The sequence below is a fragment of the Peromyscus californicus genome, unplaced genomic scaffold, assembly GCF_007827085.1.
Source record: "Peromyscus californicus insignis strain IS unplaced genomic scaffold, ASM782708v3 Scaffold_12__1_contigs__length_115047231, whole genome shotgun sequence".
Taxonomy (NCBI): Eukaryota; Metazoa; Chordata; class Mammalia; order Rodentia; family Cricetidae; genus Peromyscus; species Peromyscus californicus.
In genome coordinates this window covers 45,957,136-45,979,773 of record NW_026294413.1, presented here as the reverse complement: position 1 = coordinate 45,979,773, position 22,638 = coordinate 45,957,136, and the positions used below count along the sequence as shown (strand labels likewise).

The 22,638-nt window shown below is 42.5% G+C and overlaps 1 protein-coding gene across 7 annotated transcripts in view; it reads left to right on the top strand.

Moving 5' to 3' along the window:
• Nucleotides 1-22,638, top strand: part of Epsti1 (epithelial stromal interaction 1) — a 132,385-nt gene that overhangs the window by 46,300 nt on the left and 63,447 nt on the right. For all 7 annotated transcript variants that reach the window (XR_008216979.1, XM_052732682.1, XM_052732681.1 and 4 more), the window contains 5 exons: nt 2,843-2,901; nt 4,524-4,607; nt 10,381-10,454; nt 11,282-11,365; nt 19,338-19,411. Coding sequence is in view for 6 of the 7 variants with exons in the window: in XM_052732678.1 (XP_052588638.1) it covers nt 2,843-2,901; nt 4,524-4,607; nt 10,381-10,454; nt 11,282-11,365; nt 19,338-19,411 (375 nt within the window). In the remaining variant the exon portion in view is untranslated. The remainder of the gene's footprint in view (nt 1-2,842; nt 2,902-4,523; nt 4,608-10,380; nt 10,455-11,281; nt 11,366-19,337; nt 19,412-22,638) is intronic.

The window sequence follows — 22,638 nt, the reverse complement described above, 5'->3', positions numbered from 1 at the left end:
TCTACAGCAGTGGTTCTTCAAGTGTGGTACCTCGGGCCGCATTTCCTGTTGCTGTCAAGACAGAAGTAAAAGCGGAAGACTTGGTGGGAACTGAAGCAGATGGTCACATGGAGTCTGCAGCCGGGAAGCAGAGTGGTGCATGCCGGCTCTCCGTATGCTTTCTCTTTCCCCCCTTTTTTATTCCATCCCCATTCAGGGTGGGTCATCTCTCCTTAGTTAATCCTCCTGGAAATGCCCTTACGGACTGGTCCAGGAGGTGTTTCTCCTAGGAGATTTTAAATCCTGTAAAGATGACGATGAAGATTAACCAGTGCAAACATCGACTGGGAACTTATTTTTAAAAAAATGTGTGTTATCGAGCCTCACCCCGGAGCCACTGAATCAGAAACTCTGCCCTTTAACAAGCCTGCCAACAAGCCCTCCAGGTGATTCTGATGTATGGTAAAGGTTAAGAGCTGCTGATGTGCAGCATAGGCAAATCCCCAGCCTGGACTCTACATCACAGTCTCGGCACCGAGGACAGTGCAGCAATTTCACAGTTGGCCTTTAAATCCAATGCCTTGCGTTTCAGCTTTAAGGCTCTGTAGAATGGCTCACCATTGCATCATGTTGAAGCTTCCAGATACTACTCACAGAATTGCAGCTCCCAAGCTCCTATAAAGCACTGGCAATTGAGGAGTGAAAAAGTCTTTCTCTGGGTGAACAAAGACTATGTAACAGATAAGGGATTAATTTCCAGTGGCAGTCTCCTAATTCTGTATTCATAACATTGTATGCATGCTAGGCTACCCATGCACCATCTGCTGATATACATTAGGTAATTGGGCACCCAGCAGCCCCATTTGCATGCAAAGGTGGTTGCACACCTCACATTACAAGTCTAAAATTAAAGTCCAGGAAGGAGCAGGCTGAAGGCTCGCAGCTAGGAAAATAATGAGATAAGGAAAAATGGCTTCTGTTAATCAGCACTTTTGGCCTCTACTGTTCTGTCTTGGCTAATTTGCCCTTAGAAATGGTACATCCCAGGTGGAAGAGAGACTTCTAAGAGCATCCAGGGTTTTTGTTTTAAACCTACACTTATAAGATGGTTGCATTTATCCACACCATTTTCTCCCAAACTGCACCCATATGTATGCCCCAGTCTGTTACTGTACTTTAGTTTTGCTTTATGAAGTATTCGTGCTCTGGTGGGACCACATGCATCGGCTCAAGAAGAGCCACCCCAGCACAGACTCACAGCTGGGATCTGTGACACTGTACTTCAGTTAGCCCACACTTCATCACACAGCCGCTGTGAGCTAGGCACTGTGGCGTAGATCTGAAATACATATCAATGAAGCCTACCTTTGCCCTTAAAGGTTCACTTGTTTTATAGAGCTCAGTATTTCTGATATCTCCGTGTGGAATATTTTTACTTACAAAAAAGAATATGGGGAGATGGCTCAGTGCTTACTGTGTAGGCAGGAGAGCCTGACTTTGGATTCCCAGCACCCAGGGGGAAAAGTCCAGCATGGAGGGGTGTGTCTCTGACCCCAGAGATACAAGGGAGGGGTGTGGAAGGAGCAGAGATGGGGCAGGACTCTGGCCAGCCAGTCCAGTCAAAATAGGACTGACACCAGGTTCAGTGAGACATCCCATCTCAAAAAATAAGGTGGCAAGAAACAGAAGACACCAATATCAACCTCAGACCCTCACATGTGCATGCACGGGGAAGTGTACCAGCGCATGCAAGGGCACACACACGCTTGTACCTCACCTGCTAAAGAAAGAACAAAGATAAAACTGAAAAAAAAGGAATTTTTCTTTGTTGTTGGCCTTTTTTACTCTTTTGGGAGGGGGTACCACCCAGCTCCCAAATAAATCACACATGGAGGCTTATTCTTAATTATGAATGCCTGCCCTTAGCTTGGATTGTTTCTAGCCAGCTTTCCTTAAATTAACCCATCTATCTTTTTCCTCTGGGCTTTTTCTGTTCTCTGACTTCTGGAAATCTTATGCTTACCCCATGGCTTGCTGTGTAGCTGGGTGACTGGCCCCTGGAACCCTTCTTCCTCCTTTCTCTCTCATTCCTAGCTCTTCCTCCCAGCTTTCTCCTTCTATATATTCTCTCTGCCCGCCAGCCCTGCCTATCCTTTCTCCTGCCTTGCTATTGGCCACTTCTTTATTAGACCATCAGGTGTTTTAAGACAGGCAACGTAACACAGCTTCATAGAGTTAAACAAATGCAACACAAACAAAAGTAACACACCTTAAAATAATATTCCCCAACATCTCCTTGAGTCCCATGATCACAGTGTCCTTGCTTCTCTGAGCTCCCGATTGTGTTCAACCTCTGTCCCCGGGAGAATGAGGAGCCCAGGAGATCAAGGCTCATAAGAATCAAAACCTAAAAACAGGAAACAGACTAGTGGGCTAGTCACATGGGTCACAAAGAGGATGTGGCTGCATGGCAAAAGACTTGGACTCTTGTTTGTCTGAACAAAGAATGCACCAGATGTCCTAGCGGTCCTTTTTCTCCGAAAGTGGGTCTACACGAGGAGGAAAATCAATCTTAAAGGGGGTGACTCACAAGCGCCACCTAGAGGAGTGATGTCCCACACGAACAGTCTACTATGAACCAGTGATAACGGAATGCAGCAGGAACTAGTCGTCACGCCCACTGCTTTGTGTTTCTTTATTTGACCCTGTCCACCTGTTCTTCAACTAGATTGGAAGGAAGCAGAGAACAGAGCAAGCTCTTAAGAAAGGTTATCTTCCCCCATACCTGTCTGATGGCATGAAAAGGAAAATGGGCAGATGCCTTAGGAATTGGTCATGATAACCACTCTTTTTTTTATTCCAGCACGGGCATGTACACCTTGATAGCACCGAACGCAAGTCGAAGGCAGAAGATGCAGAGAAGTATGCACACGTATTCATCTAAGACTCACAATGCTTCTCATTGGCCTTATAATTGTTTTTTAAGTATTTTTATTTTATGATTTATAGAGATTCATTGGATCTCACCAAGGCCTTAAAAAAAACCCTAGCAGTTTAAATTATACTTGTAAAATTACTCTATTGTTAGCACTTCTAATTTTTTTCTCTACATTAGTAACAGAATTCATGGCATGAGTTGAGTGTAAGTTTTGGATTTTTCTTGGCTTTAAAAGAACCTCACACCTGTTGTTATTGTTTGGATCTGGTCCCGGATGTATCAGGCAACTTGGTGATATTTTAATGGTGCCATGAATACCTTTGAAACAGACAAGCTATATATAAAAAAAGATCATAAGTAATTTGTACCTTTTCTGATATGTTCCATCTTCCCTTAACGACCTTTTTTCTTTAGCCTCTGTATTCCCACACTTCTGTAACAGCTAATCTAGCCTCCACACTTTTATCTTGTATAATCACTTTTTTTCTAGATAATAACCTAGAAGGCAGGGACCGCATCTTAATCTCTCGCTGTGCGCCTTGTACTTCAGGCACAAGCAACAGGTTTAATCAAGGCACAGTAAACACAATGCTGCCTTCGAATGCTATAGCATTATTTTTAGTTGCTGGGAGAGAGGACGTTCATTGAGCTCACAAGGACATTGTGTGCCTGTCCATGGCAGGCTATGCAGCTGGCTCTGGAATTCTGTGCTCTCCCTTATTAGGTTATTGTTAGGGAATTCAGTGACTAATGAGGACACAATGGCACAGCCAAGAAAGTCATTATCTAAAGGGACCACACTAGTCAAGTATCAACCTGGGTGGCACAGTGAGTCACTATAGCAAATGACATCAATCTGCAGTTGACTATGGGAACAGAACCCCGAGGTGCCGACATCTTTCAGGCTTCGAGTTCACATTTCTAACAGGGATTTAAGAGTCAAAAATCATCTGGGGTTTTGAAGTGTTTCAGAATTTTTCTTTTACTAATTTGGAAGTTTTTATTAATGGTCTTTTGGGACAAGCCAGTCTAACAGAGATCAGGTTTTATGCTGGAGCAACAGAACGAAATCTCGCGGGCGCCCCCTGGCGCCCCCTGCTGTCTCGAGCCCTGAATATTTGGTCAATAAAGAATACAGGGGTGCGAAAGCGCAGCGCAGAGTCTCCCGAGTTGCAGCCAGCTTGGGAAATATTCAAAATAAAGCAAATATAGGCACCGGCATTCTTTGAGGATGTATATTTACCTGGATCTTATTGACATATGAATATTCTAGTTTTTGTACACATTTGCTATAGAAAACCTTTAGAAATAATTCATGAGGTTTTCAGAATGTCGGATTTAGAGGGAAAACTATATTTCTCTGTATTAGTAGGAGTTTAGCTGTTCAAATTTGCACCTTCTGTGCAGACACTTGGGAAATGCCATGGGGTGGGTCCAGCCTTCCTCCAGGGGTGGGGCTGGGAGGAATCATCTTTGCCTGGACATCTTGTCCTCTTGTTCTGGAGACTTGGGAACTGCTAGAGAGCTAGTGGTTTTGATGTTTGGAATGGCCGGGTTTCTTTCCATATTCTGACAATTGATGACTTGCTCTTTCTCACCTGGTTAGTTGCTGAGCAAGAACTGGCAGACCTGGAGAGGTGGAAGCAGCAGAACCGGGCCAAACCGATCCACTTGGTGCCACAGCGGCTGGGTGAGTGGCAAACGGAAACCAGAGCCGGTAGGCAGGGTCACTCGCCTCGATTGAGACCTGCCATGTCTGCCTTCCTTCATACGCGAAGGCTGGTTCTGTGGGTGTACTGCTGGAGATGGGATCGCTCCGACAAGAAACATTGAAGGGTGCAGGTAGATTGTTGTTTCTGGTATTCTGCAAGGAGCCAATGCACCTGCCACAGTTGTGTGGGAATAAAGTGATGGCTTAATTGGCAAATAATTTAGAGCCTCTTAGATGATCAGCTCTGAAGAAAGCTTACCTGGGGCGCTGCAGATGCCCTGTCACAGCATCGTCAGGCTGCGAGGAGAAGCCATCACAGCATATTCATCACGGCAGTTAGATGCTAATGTGGCGAACATGAAGGGAGAGTCAACTCGGAAAGCAAAGTGAGAGGGAGCTGGGGACCCAGCTGTGGGTGTAAAGATAGATGTCACTCGGGTTTACATGCTAGGGCTGGGGACATTTGAGTTGGCAGAGCCGGTGTTGCTGGCGTGATGGGCTGTCTAGGCCCCCTGTGTGGGGTTTGGGATCTTTAGAAGGAATGTCCCCCAATGGGAGTCATTTGCTTCCTGTCTTGACTTCTCTTCATGGCCAAAGCTTGGCACATAAAGGTTTAGCACAGTTCCAGTTCATACAAAGATACTGCCACAATAGCCCGAGAGATATAAGAAAAATATAAAGCTAATTTGGAAATCTCTTAATCAGTGGAAGTAATAGAGCTATAGCTGTCACTCCATATATTTGCCTTTAGCAGAATAAGCCAGACTTGAGGAACCCAGTGTAGATGTAACCATCTTATTAAGTAAGAAACACAGAGCCAAATACAGAGTTAAAAGCCAAGAGGTCAGAGCAATAGCTAAGAGCTGAGACTAAAAACCTTACCCTTCACTGCCGCTGCTGTCCTTCCTCTCCGCAAGAGACCTACTTCCTGTGTGTTTGTCCTTTTTATTGACTTTCTGTTCTGCCTTCTCATTGGTTGTAAACCCAACCACATGACCTCCTCGTCACTGCCTGTCTATACAGACCTCCAGGTCTTCTATGGTTGGTATTGAGATTAAAGGTGTGTGTCTCCATGCTGGTGGTATCCTTGAACACACAGAGATCTGCCTGTCATGTGATCGGGATTAAAGGCATGTGCTACCACTGCCAGATTTCTGCTATGGCTTGCTATTATTAGCTCTGACCCCCAGGCAACTTTACTTATTAACATACAAATAAAATCACATTTCAGTACAAATAAAATATCACCATAACCCAATCCAAATGTGTCCTTCTTGACAGGCCCTCTCAAGCGGTCTTTCCCATGATTTTGAGGTGAAGTAATTAATTACTGTTTGGTTTTTTTTTTTCTTTGTCCTTTGAGACCGTCTTGTTCCAGCAAGTAGTCCTCAGTGCTAGGCATGGGCCAGACTTGGTCACCTCCAGGATGACTTTAGATGTGTACTCTTTCATGAGATCCACACTAACAGTGAAGACAGCACTGTTGCGTCCTTCCTCCTCCAACTCAGGAAGACAGGCCATCCGAGGCAGCCACTTCCTTTCCCGAGACTGGCTTTCACAGTCCAGGCTAGTCTTTAGGCCATGGACGTCTTGCCTCTCTCTCCCTAGTGTTGAGATTGCAGACTTGCAACTCTGCCCACTGTCAGCCAGATCATCTTGAGGACCTATCCGACCATGGCCGTGTGCTTTAAGGCTTGGATTCTCAGCATCTCCTTTCCTCCCGGGGGTTCATGTTGAGGGTGGTTTTCATTAAACCCCTCCATCATCTTGGCATGAAACCTTTCTTTCCCAAACACCAACACAGAAGGAGGTGAAACTTAGGGAGACATCCTTCCTCAGCCCCCAACCTTCCTCATGCAAACTCTTTTATAGGCTGAAGGGAGTTTCTAGAGCAGACTCTTCAAACTGATTTTTAGTTCTTCCTCCTGAATCTTTCTCCGGGGCCTGGGGACCACCTTACTTTGGAATTTGGAGAGCCTGGCCCCTACTGTTTTGCAGCCTCCACAGAAAATGAGCAAGATCTCAGTGTCTGCCTGTCTGCTCTATGAAGTTGTGTAGATGTAACCAACCTTCTTATTAAATAAGAAACACAGAACCAATGCAAAGAAGAAAACCAAGAGGTCAGAGCTAAGAGCTAAAACCTTACCCTTCCTCCTGCGGTGGTCCTACCTCTCTGAACCAGAGCTACTTTCTGTGTTAAAGTCCTTATATAGAATTTCTGTTCTGCCTTCTCATTGGTTGTAAACCCAACCACATGACCGCCTCGTCACGGCCTGTCTGTATAGACCTCCAGGTTTTCCATGATTGGTATTGAGATTAAAGGCATGTATATCCAATAATGGCTGTATCCCTGAACACACAGAGACTTACCTAGCTCTGCCTACCAAGTGCTGGGATTACAAGCGTACGCCACCACTGCCCTGGTTTCCTATGGCTTGCTAATAGCTCTGACCCCAGGCAACTTTATTTATAACAAAGTTGTCTTTGTTAGGGTTTCTATGGCTGCAACGAAACACCCTGACCAAAAAGCAAGTTGGGGAGGAAAGGGTTTATTCGGTTTACATTTCTATGTTGCTGTTCATCACCAAAGGCAGGCAGGACAGGAACTCAAGCAGGGCAGGAACCTGGAGGCAGGAGCTGATGCAGAGGCCGTGGAAGGGTGCTGCTTACTGGCTTGCTTCCCCTGGCTTGCTCAACCGGCTTTCTTTTTGTTTGTTTTGTTGTTTTGAGACAGGGCTTTTCTGTGTAACAGTCATGGCTGTCCTGGAACTTGCCTTGTAGACTAAGCTGGCCTCGAACACACAGAAATCTGCCTGCCTCTGCCTCCCAAGTGTTGGGATTAAGGTGTGAGACACCACCACCTGGCTTCAGCCTGCTTTCTTGTGGGACCCAGGACCACTAGCCCAGGGATGGCACCACCCACAATGGGTTGGCCCCTCCACATTGATCACTAGTTGAGAAGATGCCTTACGGCTGGATCTCATGGAGGCATTTCCTCAACTAAGACTTCTCTCTGATGACTCTAGCTTGTGTCAAGTTGACACACAAAACAGGCTAGTATAGAAGTATCCAGAAATAGTCAGGTATGTGTCTTTGTTGGGGGATAGGTGGCTTTTAAAAAGCAAATTGTAAAATGTATTAGCCCTTAAAATGAGTTTTGGAAAAATGTTTTAAAAATATTTAGACATTTGGCTTCCTCCATTTTTTTTGACTCAATTTATCACATGTGTCTCTATCACTTAAAATTTTGGAATGATTGTAGGAGCTACAGGGAATGGTGTGACAATAGCTATAAAGCTTTATTATTCCCAATTCTTTCCCAGCTTCCCTCAACAGTAACAGAAGAGGCCAACCAAACTGGCCTCACGTAGCTCAGAAGAAAACTACCTTCAGTGTCTTTATCAGATCAATTACCAAAACCTCTGTAAATGCAAATTGTTTTCATATAACTTCTGTGACAGTGACTCCTAAAAAAGCTGACACTTTTAGTAACCAAAGCACCAGAGAATTATTGCAAAGAAGTCTTTCTTTTTAAAAAGAAAATTTATTTTTATTTTATGTGTGTGGGTGCTTTGCTTGCACGTATGATTGTGCACCATCACGTGCAAGCAGCGCCTGTGGATGCCAGAAGCGGTGGTCAGATCTCCTGGCATTGGAGTTACAGACAGTTGTTAGCTGTGATGTGGGTGCTCGGAACAGAGCCCACATCCTCTGTAGGAAGAGCCCGTGCTCTCTAGCCCATGAAAGGAGTCCTTTTAACGTAAATACTAAGCTTGGATAAACACTGAGAAATCACTAAGTGACAGCTCTTAGGCTGATTGTCAAGCTGTGAGGCTTTCTGGCCCCAGATAATTCTGGTCTAAGAGTAGGAGCAAATAAATCATTGTAAATCATTGTAATTCCTCGTTTTTGTCTTGAATACCAAAAAAAAAAAAAAAAAAAAGGCTGTAAATGGCATGATGGACTAACAATTACTAGCTAGGATATTTAAAAGACTAGAATAAATGATTTCAGAATACTCAGCCTAAAAGGAATATATGCTGCACTCCTCTCAAGGCTCAGGGATCATTGCAGAGGAAGAGGCAGAAAGAGTATAAGAACTCAAGTCTGTGCATAACTACAAGGAAACATTACTTTCTGTACACGGCAGCGAAGCTGCACATATAAACTCAAAGTGGTCAGGACAGTATGTACAAAACCTGTGTAAGCCCAAGCCAGACTATACCAGGCTTTTTCTTTTGGGCCACCAACCAGCTCCCAAATCATGATAAAGAGACTTACTATTAGTTATGAACGCCCAGCCTTACCTTAGCTCTTATTTTAATCTGTTTCTCTTTATTTATGTTTTGCCCTGGGCCTTTTAACCTTTCTTTCTTTCTTTCTTTCTTTCTTTCTGTATATCCTACTTTCTTGTTCCTTGTGTCTGTCTGGCTGGTGGCCACCTGGCTTCTGGTCCCTGGCCCCTGGCATGTCTCTCTCTTTCTTCCCTGTTCTCTGTTCTCTATTTATTCTCTCTGCCCACCAGCCCCGCCTATCCCTCTCCTGCCTAGCTATTGGCCATTCAGCTTTTTATTAGACCAATCAGGTACCTTAGTCAAGCAAGGTGAAACAGCAACACATCTTTACATAATTAAATAAATGCAGCATAAACAAATGCAACACATCTTTACATCCATTAACAAAGTCAGCAGAAACAAATATAACACACCTTCACAGAGTTAAAGTAATATTCCACAGCATAAACAAATGTAACACATCTTTACATATTTAAAATAATACCACAAGACCAGACCAAATATCAGTATGGAGAAGGGAGTTGGACATACAATTCTACCCCTAACCATGGAGTCACTAGCAATTGTTGAGAGGTGTGTATGCAGGGTGTTCTCTAAGCATGTAGTCCTTAGTAAGTTGACTGTTCTGTAGTGGGAGACCACACACCCAAGAATATATGGGCAGCACAAATTAGTCTTGAAGAATTTAAATAGGATGCACAGTTGAGTGGGTAGGGAAGAGGGGTGGGTCTGGGAAGAGTTGGGGGAGGGGGAAATGAATATGATCAAAACAAATTGTATGAAACTCTCAAAGAACTAATAAAATATTGAGAAAAAATGAGTGGTTTATAAAGAGTACATCTGTGGTGTCAAGAATCCTGAGGGTTTGGGGGGGTTCCCTGCTTGAACATAGGGCAGCAGAGGTAGGGGAAGAAAAACCATTGAAGCCTTATTTGCCACTGTCTTTACTGGGTTAGGGAATGGTCAGACTGAAGCAGGAGGAATGTTCCATATTACTAAATGTCCATTGTGGCCCTTCAGATATGGTTTTAATCTAGGTGAATACTTTAGCGTTAATGATTGAAAACCCTAGTGTTATCATCCTTTGAAGAACAAGGTCTCATCTTTCCATCCATTATCTTTTGGTTTGTTTGTTTTGTTTTGTTTTTTTGTTTTTCAAGACAGGGTTTCTCTGTGTAGCTTTGCGTCTCTCCTGGAACTCGCTTTGGAGACCAGGCTGGCCTCGAATTCACAGAGATCCTCCTGCCTCTGCCTCCCTAGTGCTGGGGTCCATCCATTATCTTTTAAGTGATCACCACTCTGAGAACTTAGGCTGTGTTCTGATGTCGAGGGGTGTGAAAATGTTGAACTCACACTGCAGACTTACCATGCATTAATTAGTACTCAGCAGCCGGCATTTCAGCTTAACACTCCCGTTTCACCTTCACGGCTATTTGTTTATTATTTATCTTCCATAGGTGGAAGCCAGTCTGAATCTGAAGTCAGGCAGAAGCAGCAGCTCCAACAGATGCGATCTAAATACCAGCAAAAGGTCAGAATCCATTTCTTCTAGTTGAATTTCAGCAACAAATTTCAGTACCAACATTTCCACATAACCATGAAATAACACAGTGACCCAAAACATAAAACCTTCAAATCAATTGCAAAATATAATTCTCCAAATAAGAAATGCCAGGAAGTGAGAAGAAAAAGGGAACTGTCTAGAAGTCTTACCCAAGCCACATAGCCAAGCCTGTCTTTTGATTAGATAGTCTTTTAAATTAATTATGTATTAATTATAGCTTAAGATTACTGTTTTCATTCCCAGAATATGGTTTTGCTTATTTCAAGCTAGTGATAAAAGTAGCACAAAAATGATTTAAGATAACCAGTGATTTTTGCAATAAATATTATGATTTTTATAATTTGGAAAATTATCTGCTTTCTCCTCTTGTGTGTATGGATGGACACACACACACACACACACACACAGAGAAAGAGAGAGAGAGAGAAAGAGAGAGAGAGAGAGAGAGAGAGAGAGAGAGAGAGAGAGAGAGAGAGAGAGAGAAAGAAAGAAAGAAAGAAAGAGTGAGAATGAGAGCTAGATAGAGCAAGAAGCAAGAGAGAGAGCATGTACTGGAGGTATAGACAGACCGACAGACAGATAGACCCATGAAGAAACACTGAAATTCTCAGGCAGGAAATGCAGCCTGGCCATTCTCTGAGATCTAAGTGGCTTACAGTAACAGCCTATAATCATGGTGAGGTATAACACAAACAATACTGTAATTTGCCTTTCATCACAATTTTGTGTTCCGCAAGTTCAGACTGAAAAATGGTAACTGTTTTTTTGTCCTCTGTAATCTCAATACAATTTAGCTAAAGAGAGATGAATCTCTACGAATCAGGAAGGAAGCTGAGGAAGCTGAGCTCCAACAAATGAAGGCGGTCCAGAGGGAGAAGGTGAGCAGGTAGAGGGGGGTGGGCTGACGTTTGTTTGCTGAGGTCAGCTCTCTTCTAGACACTGTCCGCATTCTTCTCGTTTAACCCTCCCTGGAATCTGAGATGGTGGCTATTATCCAATTGTGCAAATGAAGAAACAGCAGAGAGAGGGAAGATGAGGTGCCCAGTGGCCCTCAGCTATAATGAAATAACTGGGTTTCATAGCCCAACACACTGGCCTCAGAGCTGGGTTTCTGGGTCACCACACCCACCTGCGCGCCTCTTAGCAGGGTGCTTGGCCAGAAGGCAAGGCAACAAGTGAGAAAGAAGTCAGTGGGCCACTGTCGTATTTGTATGCAAATACAGAGTTTTCTAGGGTGAGCTCGGTGAAGGTGAACACTGCCCTCTCACCACTGAGAGAAAGAGCATAGGCTGGTCTTTTAGGATCAGTGATGTCGGACTTTCTCAACCCGACAGCCATGCTTTTGTTTTGATATAACATCCAGGGCTTGGGGGAAATCTCTCACAAATGCTTATTTGCTAGAGAACAAGAAACAATACAGAGATGGTATAACCCCCTTCCCTTCCACAAAGGCCTACAAAGAAGTAAGGCTTAGTGTTGGGGCTTTGAGAGACGGGAGCTGACTCACGGTTCTGAGAAGTGTGTGTGTGATACCTGTTGCAGATGCCTCTTAGAAACACAGTTGTCACCTGCTTGTTTCTCTACCCCTCCCTCCCTCCCTCCCTCTCTCCCTCCCACCTCTCTTCCCTTCCTCCCTCTCTCCCCTCCCTCCCCCTCTCCCTTCCTTCCCCCTCTCCCCCTCTCTCCCCTCCCTCCTTCTCTCCCTCTCTCCCTTCCCTCCCCCTCTCCCCTTCTCTCCTTTTTTCTCATCTCTCTCTTTCTCCCTTTCTATTTTCTTTTTCCTTCTTTCTCTCCCCTTCCCTCCCCTCATTTTAAGCAATAGACTTACTCATTTTATTTATTTATTTGTTTTGAGACAAAGTCTCACTATGTAGCCTTTCCTAGCCTAGAACACACAGAAACACATACCCGCCTCTGCCTCTTGAGTGCTAAAATTAAAGGCACGCACCACCACACCTAGCTATAATAGATGTTTTTAGCAGCTAAAGTTAAGGAAGCCAAAAGCTAATGGCTTATGGAACACTGGGCAGGAATGCGGGTTTTCTCCGCCTTGTAGGAATTCTCTTTTTGCCTGGGAACAGTCTAATCATTCTTGGAAAGTCTGTCATTATTGTCTGACCTTGGGTAGGCTTCCAACTTTCTCAAAACTCTTCCTGTAAAATGATTCTACAAGTACCACCTCCAAAGCCCAAGAGCAACATGTTGCCATAGAGATGCAGGTGGCGGTGAGCCTGGACTTGCGCATACAAACTGTAATAAAATGCTGGATATTAAGGTATATAAAAAGCACAGGTAGTTTACTTATAAATTTTGATCCACCGATCCACTACCAGTTGGTTATTACACAAAAGATCTCGACTGGTTCTCTCTTTTACCACACTTCTGTTCTTCATTGCTTTCTCTTCCTCTCTCCCACTTGAAAAGCTGGAGCTTTGGTCTGTGGTTGTAGGGATGGAGCACATCTTACAGTCTGCCTGCACATTCAAGTGGGACCAAGGAAAACACCACCAGGAACCGGATTTAAGGCTAATAGAACCTGAAGAATTTTTGTTGTGGTGGTAGTTGCAGACTCTCATCTAAGTCATGTTTGGTGTCATTTGGTCCCTGTAATTGGCTGGCTTGTGGGTTGCTTATAGTTCATTTTTTCAGGGCTCGATAACACACGTTCTCAATGTGTGGGTGAAACTCTGATTCTGCTTTCCAAGTCACACCACCACTGTAGAGCCACAGCAGTCTTTAGACACTGAAACATTAATTGGATTAACCTTTTTAAGTTGATAATTTTGATATAAATTTGAAAGTGATGGAGAGGGAATCAGCTCTCGAGTCTTTCTCATGAGAAGGGGAATGAGAAGAATGGGCATTACCTGGATTTGCTAATGTGCACGCTCTTGAACCCACCTTGGATGCATACTGCAAACTGCTTCTTGCCATGCTTCCTGAGTTGATTCCTATGCAGATGAAATTTTGTGGAGTATTAATTTAAGTGAGTCTTGATTTATCTGGCTGATGGGCTTTCACTGTCACCAGTTGAATATGGTGAAATATTTCTGTTGAGTATAAATCTGTGACTGTTCATGGCTCTGTATGCTGGTTTAGTAGCTTGTGTCAGACAGAAGAGTGGATATTAGCTTTCCAGAAGTGACATATTCCACATTGCCAGTGTGATAATGGCTGGGAGAAGTGATAATGACTATGCTTATGGAGCACTTAGTCTTTAAAATGCACAGCAAATGCGTGCACGGACACCAGCCCGTACAACTCTGCCCTCCTCCCCTGGCAGGTGGATAGTGGCCAGGAAGTCTGAGCCAAGGCAGAGCCAAGTAGCTACTGCCACCTAGGAGTCTGGCCAACCCCCAAGATACCTGCAAGGTATCTTTCTTATTGTAACCTGTTAGTACATCAGTGGATCGATGTATGTGTTTAAGGAGAGTTCTCATGGGCCAGTCACTTCTTCAAAGTCCCAACAGTGACCTCTGCTTGCCATGGGGATCAGGTTTTTCATATATCAGCCTTTGAAGGGCAACTTCATATCTAAACTACAGTAATAGGTTTTCATAGGTCACTACAATAATCTTTTCAGCTAAATTGAATGTTCTGAGAATAAATGTCCATCCTACCCTGTTTGTAGTCATATTGATGAAATACTCATTTGATTTTTTCCATACTTTCAAAATATTCACAAACCTGAAAAATGAAAACCTTCCACCTCCGTGTTAAAGACCTTCCCTACCCCTTGAATTCATCTTACTTTACTATCTGTTTAGTTTGAAATAGTATCCAATGTTATGTCTTTTCCAGATCTTTCCATCTAATTATCCCAATTTCCCTGTATCAACATAACTTTGGAAAGTGTTAAAAACAGCTAAAGATTTGAGTGGCATCTAAAGCCTTTTCTTGATCCTCAAGCTGTGGCTACCAAAGTCACTTGCAGCAAGGAAAGTCGTTGCTTTTTTATAGACCCCAAGAAGCATAGGTAATTTGAATGCTGTTCAATGCTGTAGGAACAAACCAGTAGAATATAAATTATGCATATTAGATGTAAATTTATTCCTATACTTATTTTTAGGGCATCATACTTGTTGCTTCCTAGTTCTGTAAGGCAAGTAGTAGCATAGCAAGGACTGATGGCTTTAAGGACAAAAATCAAACTCATGAAATGGCTTGAATGTTGTTTGAACTGGGAATTATTTCCAATTCTGTACACTCTCAAGCCACACAGGTTTCTGAGAAATATGGTTCTTAACACTCTGCACTTCTTTGGGGTGGCATTGGAACAGGCGTTATGTCTTTGGGTGTTGAAATGCTTTCATTAATGAATCCCATCATGTTGGAATGAGAATGGTATCTCTGGAACACAGGCATTAAGAGTATGAGCTGTTAGCTTCCCTGGGGCCCATTTGCCTTAATTATAAAATGGGTACAATAACAAGGGCAGGAGAGCTGAAGGGTAAATGTACAAAGTCTTAAGCACAGTGCCTAGCTCTTAGCTCTTATTTATTTACTTTTGGTTTCACTTTGCTGCCCTAACTGACCTGGAATTCACTCTATTGACCACGCTGCCTCTGCCTTCCAAGTGCCAGGATTAAAGGCAGACACCACCATGCCCAGCCCTAGCTCTTAGCCTGTGGTAAAGGTGCCCTACCCTAATTGTAAGTATGAAGAAAGGCTTTATAGTCTTTCATTTCATTTGATTTTAGTCTGTCAACTTCTTGCAAGGAAGGCAAAGAAAGGTTTACTGTTACTTATCACAGATTAAATAGGGTCAGTGATTTCACGTCTGTGAAGCCCACATCAGTGAAATTGGTGGAGGGAAAACACACTTGGCACTCTTGGCCATGTCTAATTTCCAGGCTTCCAGTTCAGCTAAAATTTTAACATCAACCAATATCCAGTAGTTTTCCTTTGTGTGCTTGGCCCTAATCACCAAGGCCTTTGCTCTCTTTCTTTTCCTTTCTTTCCTTTTCAGAATAGGATGTCCTCGACTATTTCATCGAAATAAAGACCATTAGGCTGTGACTATCCTTATTTTTCTATTATTTTACTCGTTGTTACTTTTCTACTTTCCCCCTTCCTCCCTCCTCCTCTCCCCCTCCCTTCCTCTCCCTCCTTCCTTATTTCCTTCTGTTCTTTGACAGTTTTACATATAGCCCAAACTAGCTTCGAACTGCTGACTTCGCTGCCTCAGCCTCTTGGTTGCTCGACTATAGGCCTGCATCACGATGTCTACCTCTTTGCTGCTTCCTTCTCCAAACCATCTGAAGAGGAATAAGGTGTCTCTTCTTGATACTATGCTGGAATCTTCCATCTGCATTCACTATCTCCTCTCTCTCATTCCTTCAGGGACCTTGAGTTTTCATTGGTTAAACCCCGGCCCCCCACCCTGCTGGTTTTTTTCTCTTTTGTATTTTTTTGTTTCTTTGGTCAGTATAGACTTTTTACTTAATTTTCTCATCTCAACAAATCACATTGCTGTACTCTTACCTACTTTCAACTCCTCTACCCCAAGCATCATGGTCAGCTTCTTGAAAGCCTTCTCTTTAGCCTTTGATTTGAAATGTGAGTCCATGGACTAATTTTAATACTCACTTGAACAAGACAGAGTTTTTTGCTTTAAAAAGCACTGATGCTGTGCCTATCAGATCAAGAAAATGAACCCTCTGGATCTTTTCTTTATTTGTTTCTTTGTGAGTAAAGCTTGGCTTCTGTCTCTAGTACTTGTCTGGTACAGGTATAGACATGACAAGCAACGATATTCTCAATAGAAATATGTATATATATATATATATGAATATATAAGTATATGACTTTAGTTAAAAATGCCATGTGTTTTGATGACATCATAAGACCTAGAGTGTCAAAGTCTCCCTTGTAACTGAATTTGTAAGAGTACAGAATGGTCTGGGGGAAACAATTGGTCATTTTTGTCCAAGCTTCAAGAGACTTTCAAAGGAATTTTCTTTTCCAATATGAAAGAAAGGGAGAGCATTATGGCCAACTATTCAAATTACAAAAACTGTAAAATCATATAGTATTTTTCAACTGCATTGAGTGCACACACATACAACAGGTCCTTATAACCCAGTGAACAAGATATGTAAGAAGCAGTGGCAAGAAATTACATATTAGATAAGCATACTGTCAACCTTGTTCCTTAAATGATTTTAAAATTTGAATAGTTTAATAATTTCTCCAAGGACAGCATGGTGGTGCATGCCTGTAATCCCAGTTCTTGGGAGTAAAGTGCAGAAGACCAGGAAGTTTGAAGCCAACTCAGGCAGCAGGAGACCAGGGCCCAAAAGAAAAATAACAGTGTTTCCTTATGGATGTATTTTAAATTAGACAGCATCTCCCTGTTAAACATCAAGTTTAGTGCTACTGTAAATCACAGCTGTATAATGTATAATGTATGGATTTAAAAACATCTCTCCTAAGTGCTCAGGGACACAACCTCTAGATCCCACACACTTCTGAAAAGCCAAAGTGCTCCTCTCAGAAGGTTGATGGCAGCTATCACTTGGAGGCGGAGGCACCCTAACCTCTCCAAAGCAAGGAGGCGAGGAGAGGAGTGCAAGTGAGCTGGGAACAGAGGGCAGCCGAGAGTGTAAGGGCTGCAAGAAAGGCGGAGTTAAAATACAGCTGAGGGATGGAGATCAGGATGAAGTCTGTGATTTCAGGGCTGTTTCTAAGCCTACAAATTTTATGCTTTAGCATATAATACCTGTGATAAGCCCTCTTGTGTCATCTTTTACTCACCTAAATTACTACCCAGTTTCTATGTATTTGCTTTTATACATTTGATGACATCCACAGTTCTTGCAAGTGGAATGTTTTGTGGGGCACGGGATTCTATAGAAAGTGAAAACAAAAAGTTGAAACCTCAAAACAGCAACAAACCAAATCAAATCAACAAATGAAAACTAAATCTCCAAACCTCCATACTTCAAATGTCTGTGGATCTCCTTCTGAAGCTGTGATTATTGCTTCACTTGTGAGCATGTCTCTTGGCATATTTAACATAATTTCTTCATTTCTCTCTTGTCTATATCTTTTACAGGACAGGTACTTCTCTGTTCATATAATAAATATAATAAGTATAATATATCGTATCATGAGATATTTGTATAAAAGGGCATTGGATAAATGTTTGTTGAATACACATGATTCCGTGATATTATTCAGGTCTCTTAGCCAGTGGTAGTGTCCTGGCTGTTTTCTTTTGCATTTTTATTTGGGTGAGCTGACTAAATCTAAGTATTTGGACTGATATAGAAATCTGTTCCTACGTTGGTAGACATTGGATTCAAATCCTCAAACATTCCTCCGTTTTATAAAATACTGTTCATTGCTTTTTTGCTGAGGGATTGATTAATAGACCTTCCCCGGGTAAACTGGGCTAATGTGTGTCGTTATGAGTCAGAATCTATCAGGGAAGAGAGTAAAGTCAGTTTTCTCAATTACTGACCTCCATGAAGGCTTTTGTTTCTAGATGCTGGTGTGACTTTCTCCGCGTTCTCTAAGGAGATTCCTGACCTTGGTCTAATCAATACATCCTGTTTACATTCTGCTTGCTTGCAGACCTCCATCCATTGGTGCCTCCACCTCAGGGATGTGGAGAGATCATCCCAATCCAGCCTGTTTGGGCTCACTAGTCAGGACTTTATCTAGACATATTACCTATTTGGGGTTAAATTCTTCTTTCATTTCCTTCCTGGGATTCTGTTTCATTAACGGTCGGTTTGCTGCTGCATAACTGCTTCCTGGATTCTAGAGTACTTACTATAGGTTTTGTTTCCTTTTTCTTTTTTTTTTAAACATGGAAAACATCTATTTTGCCTGTCAAAATGGGAAAGCTCAGTGTACGTTAAGACTTTTATGAAATGAATATGAATAGCTCCCCATCTTTGAGTGATGGAGCCGGATCCGAATCAGAGTTTAAAAGCGATGATTCCTCTTACTCTCTTTCATAGCTCTTCCTTTGGGAAAATCCATTTTGTTGTTGTTGTTGTTGTTGATTTAAACCCAGCTGCTTTCTGGCTTTCTTTTGGACTTGTTGAAAACTTCTTTTCTCCTGTGTTGTAGAACGTGTTTCCACTCCTTATTAAATTTAATCTTTGTCTTGAGAATGTTATCTATTTTTCTTTGGCACGTTAAAAAATGACGATAGTGTCAGGGTGAGCAAAAAGCAAGTGGGTTTGGTTATTTAAATCAGGTTCAAATATGCCACAGCCATGGTGACAGCAATATCAATATGAAGTCATATGTCTGAAGGCGCTCTAGACAACTAATTAAAAAACAGAACTCTTGCTACGCAAGTGGATGGCTTTTTTCAGACATAGGCTACTCAGTTTCTTGCTCTACTTAGCTTTAAGTCTCTAAATCAGAAGGGAGGTGGATTGGGTTATTGAAAATCTTTTCCCGAATATTTTGGTAGAATGTGTAATACACACACACACACACACACACACACACACACACACACACACACACACTTTGAATGAACTATTTAATTGTGCATTATTATTTTTAATTTAACATGTTTGGTGGGGAATTTCTTGTTTCCATCAGAATATTTCATAAACTCCTTAAAAATGGATGTTGCTATCATTTGAACTGAAATAAGAATGTGAAATTTTGATTCTGCAGTTTATCCAGTCAGGTTGGGAGTGGGGGAGCTTTGGGAGCATCTTGGGGCCTCCATCATAGTGCTTGCGGGTTATGAGAGGGGAGACTATCTTGGGATCTGTGGGGCCACGGCAACTCAGGGATTTGGGGTTTGAGATAACTTAAACATCGTGATTCTTCCTAAATCTTCCATAACAGATCACATTTTGATATTTTAAATTTCAGAGTAACAAACTAGAGGAGAAAAGGCAACTTCAGGAAAGCCTCAGAAGAGACGCCTTCCGAGAGCATCACCAACAGTAAGTTCATGCTCTCGGAACTTTGTTTCTTTATAGGTTTCTTGTTCAGATTCCCAGCTCTGGAAAAGGATGACTTTTCAGACATGGGGGGTTATATTGTGGGCACTGTATTAATCATAGAATTAGAGATTGGGACACTCATTCTCATCAAAGCATTCTCTAGCAGTCAAATGATGAGCAGTGTTCCGACTGAATTTGAGGAATTTGTCCGTGTAAATAAGTTAGATTCCAGGGTACTTCTGATTATACTGATCTCCAGGGCATTGTGTAAGGAGGGTGGTGTTTGAGGTGAAATATCTGAAATATCCAAGTGAGGTCTAAACTAAGTGGTATTATCTTGTATGCTGATGTGCTGAGGGCTGTTTTACTTTTTTTTTTTCCTTTTGATTTCTCCAGACAGGGTTTCTCTGCATATACCTGGCTGCCCTGGATATCACTCTAGACCAGGCTGGCCTCAGACTCCCAAGTGCTGGGATTAATGGCATGTGCCACCGCACCCAACTCTGTTGTATTTTTTCTTGCCAAGAGTTGAGATATCATTTATTAATTATTTTGACACTCCAAATCGATGGTTATAAACCAAGGTAATTTCTCTAGTGTGATTCCTGAATAATATTATTTAGCATGCTAATACTACACTTTGATAATGCAGAAAATCTGTTATAGCCTTTAAAGAAACCACAGCTGCATGAATAGAAAAGGAGGGGAAACCACCCTGGTGCATTTCTCCTTACCAAGTTAAGGTCAGAGCTGGGGAAGTTGAAGGAGTCTGCCTTCAGCCAGTTGAGACAGGGCAAGACAGGAGAAATTCTTGGAGTTTCCAAAGGTTGGAGGCTGTTCTACACAGCCTCCTGTCTTTTCAAAGTCCCCTAGCGCCTTGAGTTTGTGTTTTACTAAATGCTAAAGATCAGTCACCCTTTAATGTAAAGAAGAAAAGGAGGCCTTGCTCCCAGCCACCGCACACACGATCGGTGGAGCTGAATTCAATTACATGCACATTTCACTCCTGCTCTTTCTCCTGCTTATCATGAAAGTCCGGGTTAGCCAGGAAAAAAGGAAACTTGGCTAGAAAAACGAGAAGTATCTCAAATTGATTTTTAAAGCCTATTGAGAAACACAAGAAGTATAGATGTGTCAGGTTTTTTTCTTTTAAGAACATTGTGCTCAGAATTACTTTTTAAATTAAGGAGACCAATAGCTGAAGAATCGAATGACCATTATATAGCTGGAAATGTGAGAGGAACTTCTCAGAAAAGGTGGATCCTCTATAGAAAGGTCTTTATCACTTTTTCTTAGAACCAGTTTATAGTGGGAGAAAACGTCTAGCAAAGCCGTTAGAATCCCAGCAGTGCAAAGATTTCACCAAACCGCTCCCGGACCCTCTGCCTCCCAGGCCCGAATGAGATTCTCTTGAAGCTGTCAGGTGAAGGAACACAAAACAGAAACCAAATAAGCAGTTCTTCCAAACGAGTCGATACCTTGCCAGTTTCAGCGTGCTGTGCTGGGTGGTGCCAACGGCAGACAGACCAGGAACAATGTGTTTTTGCTGTTGATAAGGGCAGCCGTGGACTTGAGCGGACTGTAAATCCAGCTGCTGGAGGATTGGAGAAAAGGTGCACCACGGTCACCCTAGGTACCCCAGAGCATCGTAGCGTGCTCTTTCTTCACACCTTGTTCCTGACTCTGTTCATTTGCTTCTGATTATTTTTAGTGTTGTCAATTATTTAGCTAACAGGCAGAAAACTAGGCTTTTATTGACAACCAAAGGCACTCTCCTGAGTATAATAATGAAGGCAGTTTATTGAATGCCTGTGAGGTTGCTTTCTAATTGTACGCATTAATCTGCCCATGCAAGCTGGCTGAAAATACACAAGCAGATTGCACATGCAGATGGAGCACACAGGATGGTTTTTATGAAAAGACCTCCACAATGCACTTCTGGAGCACAGTCTTTTCCTTAAAAATCGAATGGCTGTGACTATTGCCATTGGCGGCTGAGAGCAGACCCGATTAATGACGCATTAAGTTTGCCACTCTGGCTGGGGACGGTCTCCAATTTCACAACTCAGAATGAGTTCTAGGATTCTCCGACCTGAAAGCAGAGAGCAGAGATGGGCCTTTAACCTTGGCATAATTTTCACCATGACTTTTAGTCTCTATTTACTGCCTATAAAAATTCAAATGTGCTTTTTTTGGGTGTGTGTGTGGGGGGGGGTACTTTCCTATTAGCTGATAGTACAGAAGGATGCCCAGCTCTGAAATGACAGGGAAGGAGCCTCCATTTTTAATATCAAAGAGAGACTGTTATTATTTAGAACATTGAGTAAAATAAATGTCAATATTTTAATTTTTTCAGATTTCCTTTCCTTTCTCTTTTAAAAAAGTATTTTATTCATTTTTTGAGAATTTCACATAATGTATTTTGATCATATTCAACCCAACTTTTCCCCTTAACTCCGCCCATCTTGCTACCCACTCCCCAACTTTGTGTCCCCTTTTTCCTAGTCCGATAATCCCCTGACTCCAGTATATTTTAAATTTTAATGGTAATTTATCTTAGGAGTGTTGTCATTCTTATAATTATGTCTTTTTATCTTTTTAACTGTGTGGTTTTTGGATGAATTTTGGTATGGATTGAGGTGTGGTCTTTTTTGGTATTTTGTGGTTTGGTTTTTGAGACAGGGTCTCACCATGTAGCCCTGGCTGTCCTGGAACTTGCTGAGCAGATTAGGCTGGCCTTGAACTCACCAAGAGCCGCCTGCCTCTGGCCTCCCTGAGTGCTGGGATTGAAGGTGCGTGCCACCACACCTAGCTTGGTTTTGAGCCTCTTGAGGAATGAGTGAAGGTCAGATAGGGCCAGGCAATTTGCATTCTGGTAGTAGGAAAAACAGTATTCTTTGAAGATTTTTCTGGGCGCATATGAACTGGCATGTTTTAGATGCTTAAAATTATAATTCATCCCTAGTGATTATTTACTGTAAGATGACGTGTTTATGTCACCTACGAAGTGCGAGGTGCTGGGCTCTTTCAGATTGAAGCAAGATGCTGCTATGTACTTGAGAAATGGGACGTCAGACTCTGTGATAGATTCCGAGTCTTGAAAAACAAGTTTAATCTTTGGGTTAAATTTACTAGAGCTACATCATCCCCCCCCCTCCCAACCCGCCCGCTTTACAGATACAGTCTTGGGTAGCTGAAATTTTCCAAAGTGACAGAGACAGTAAGTA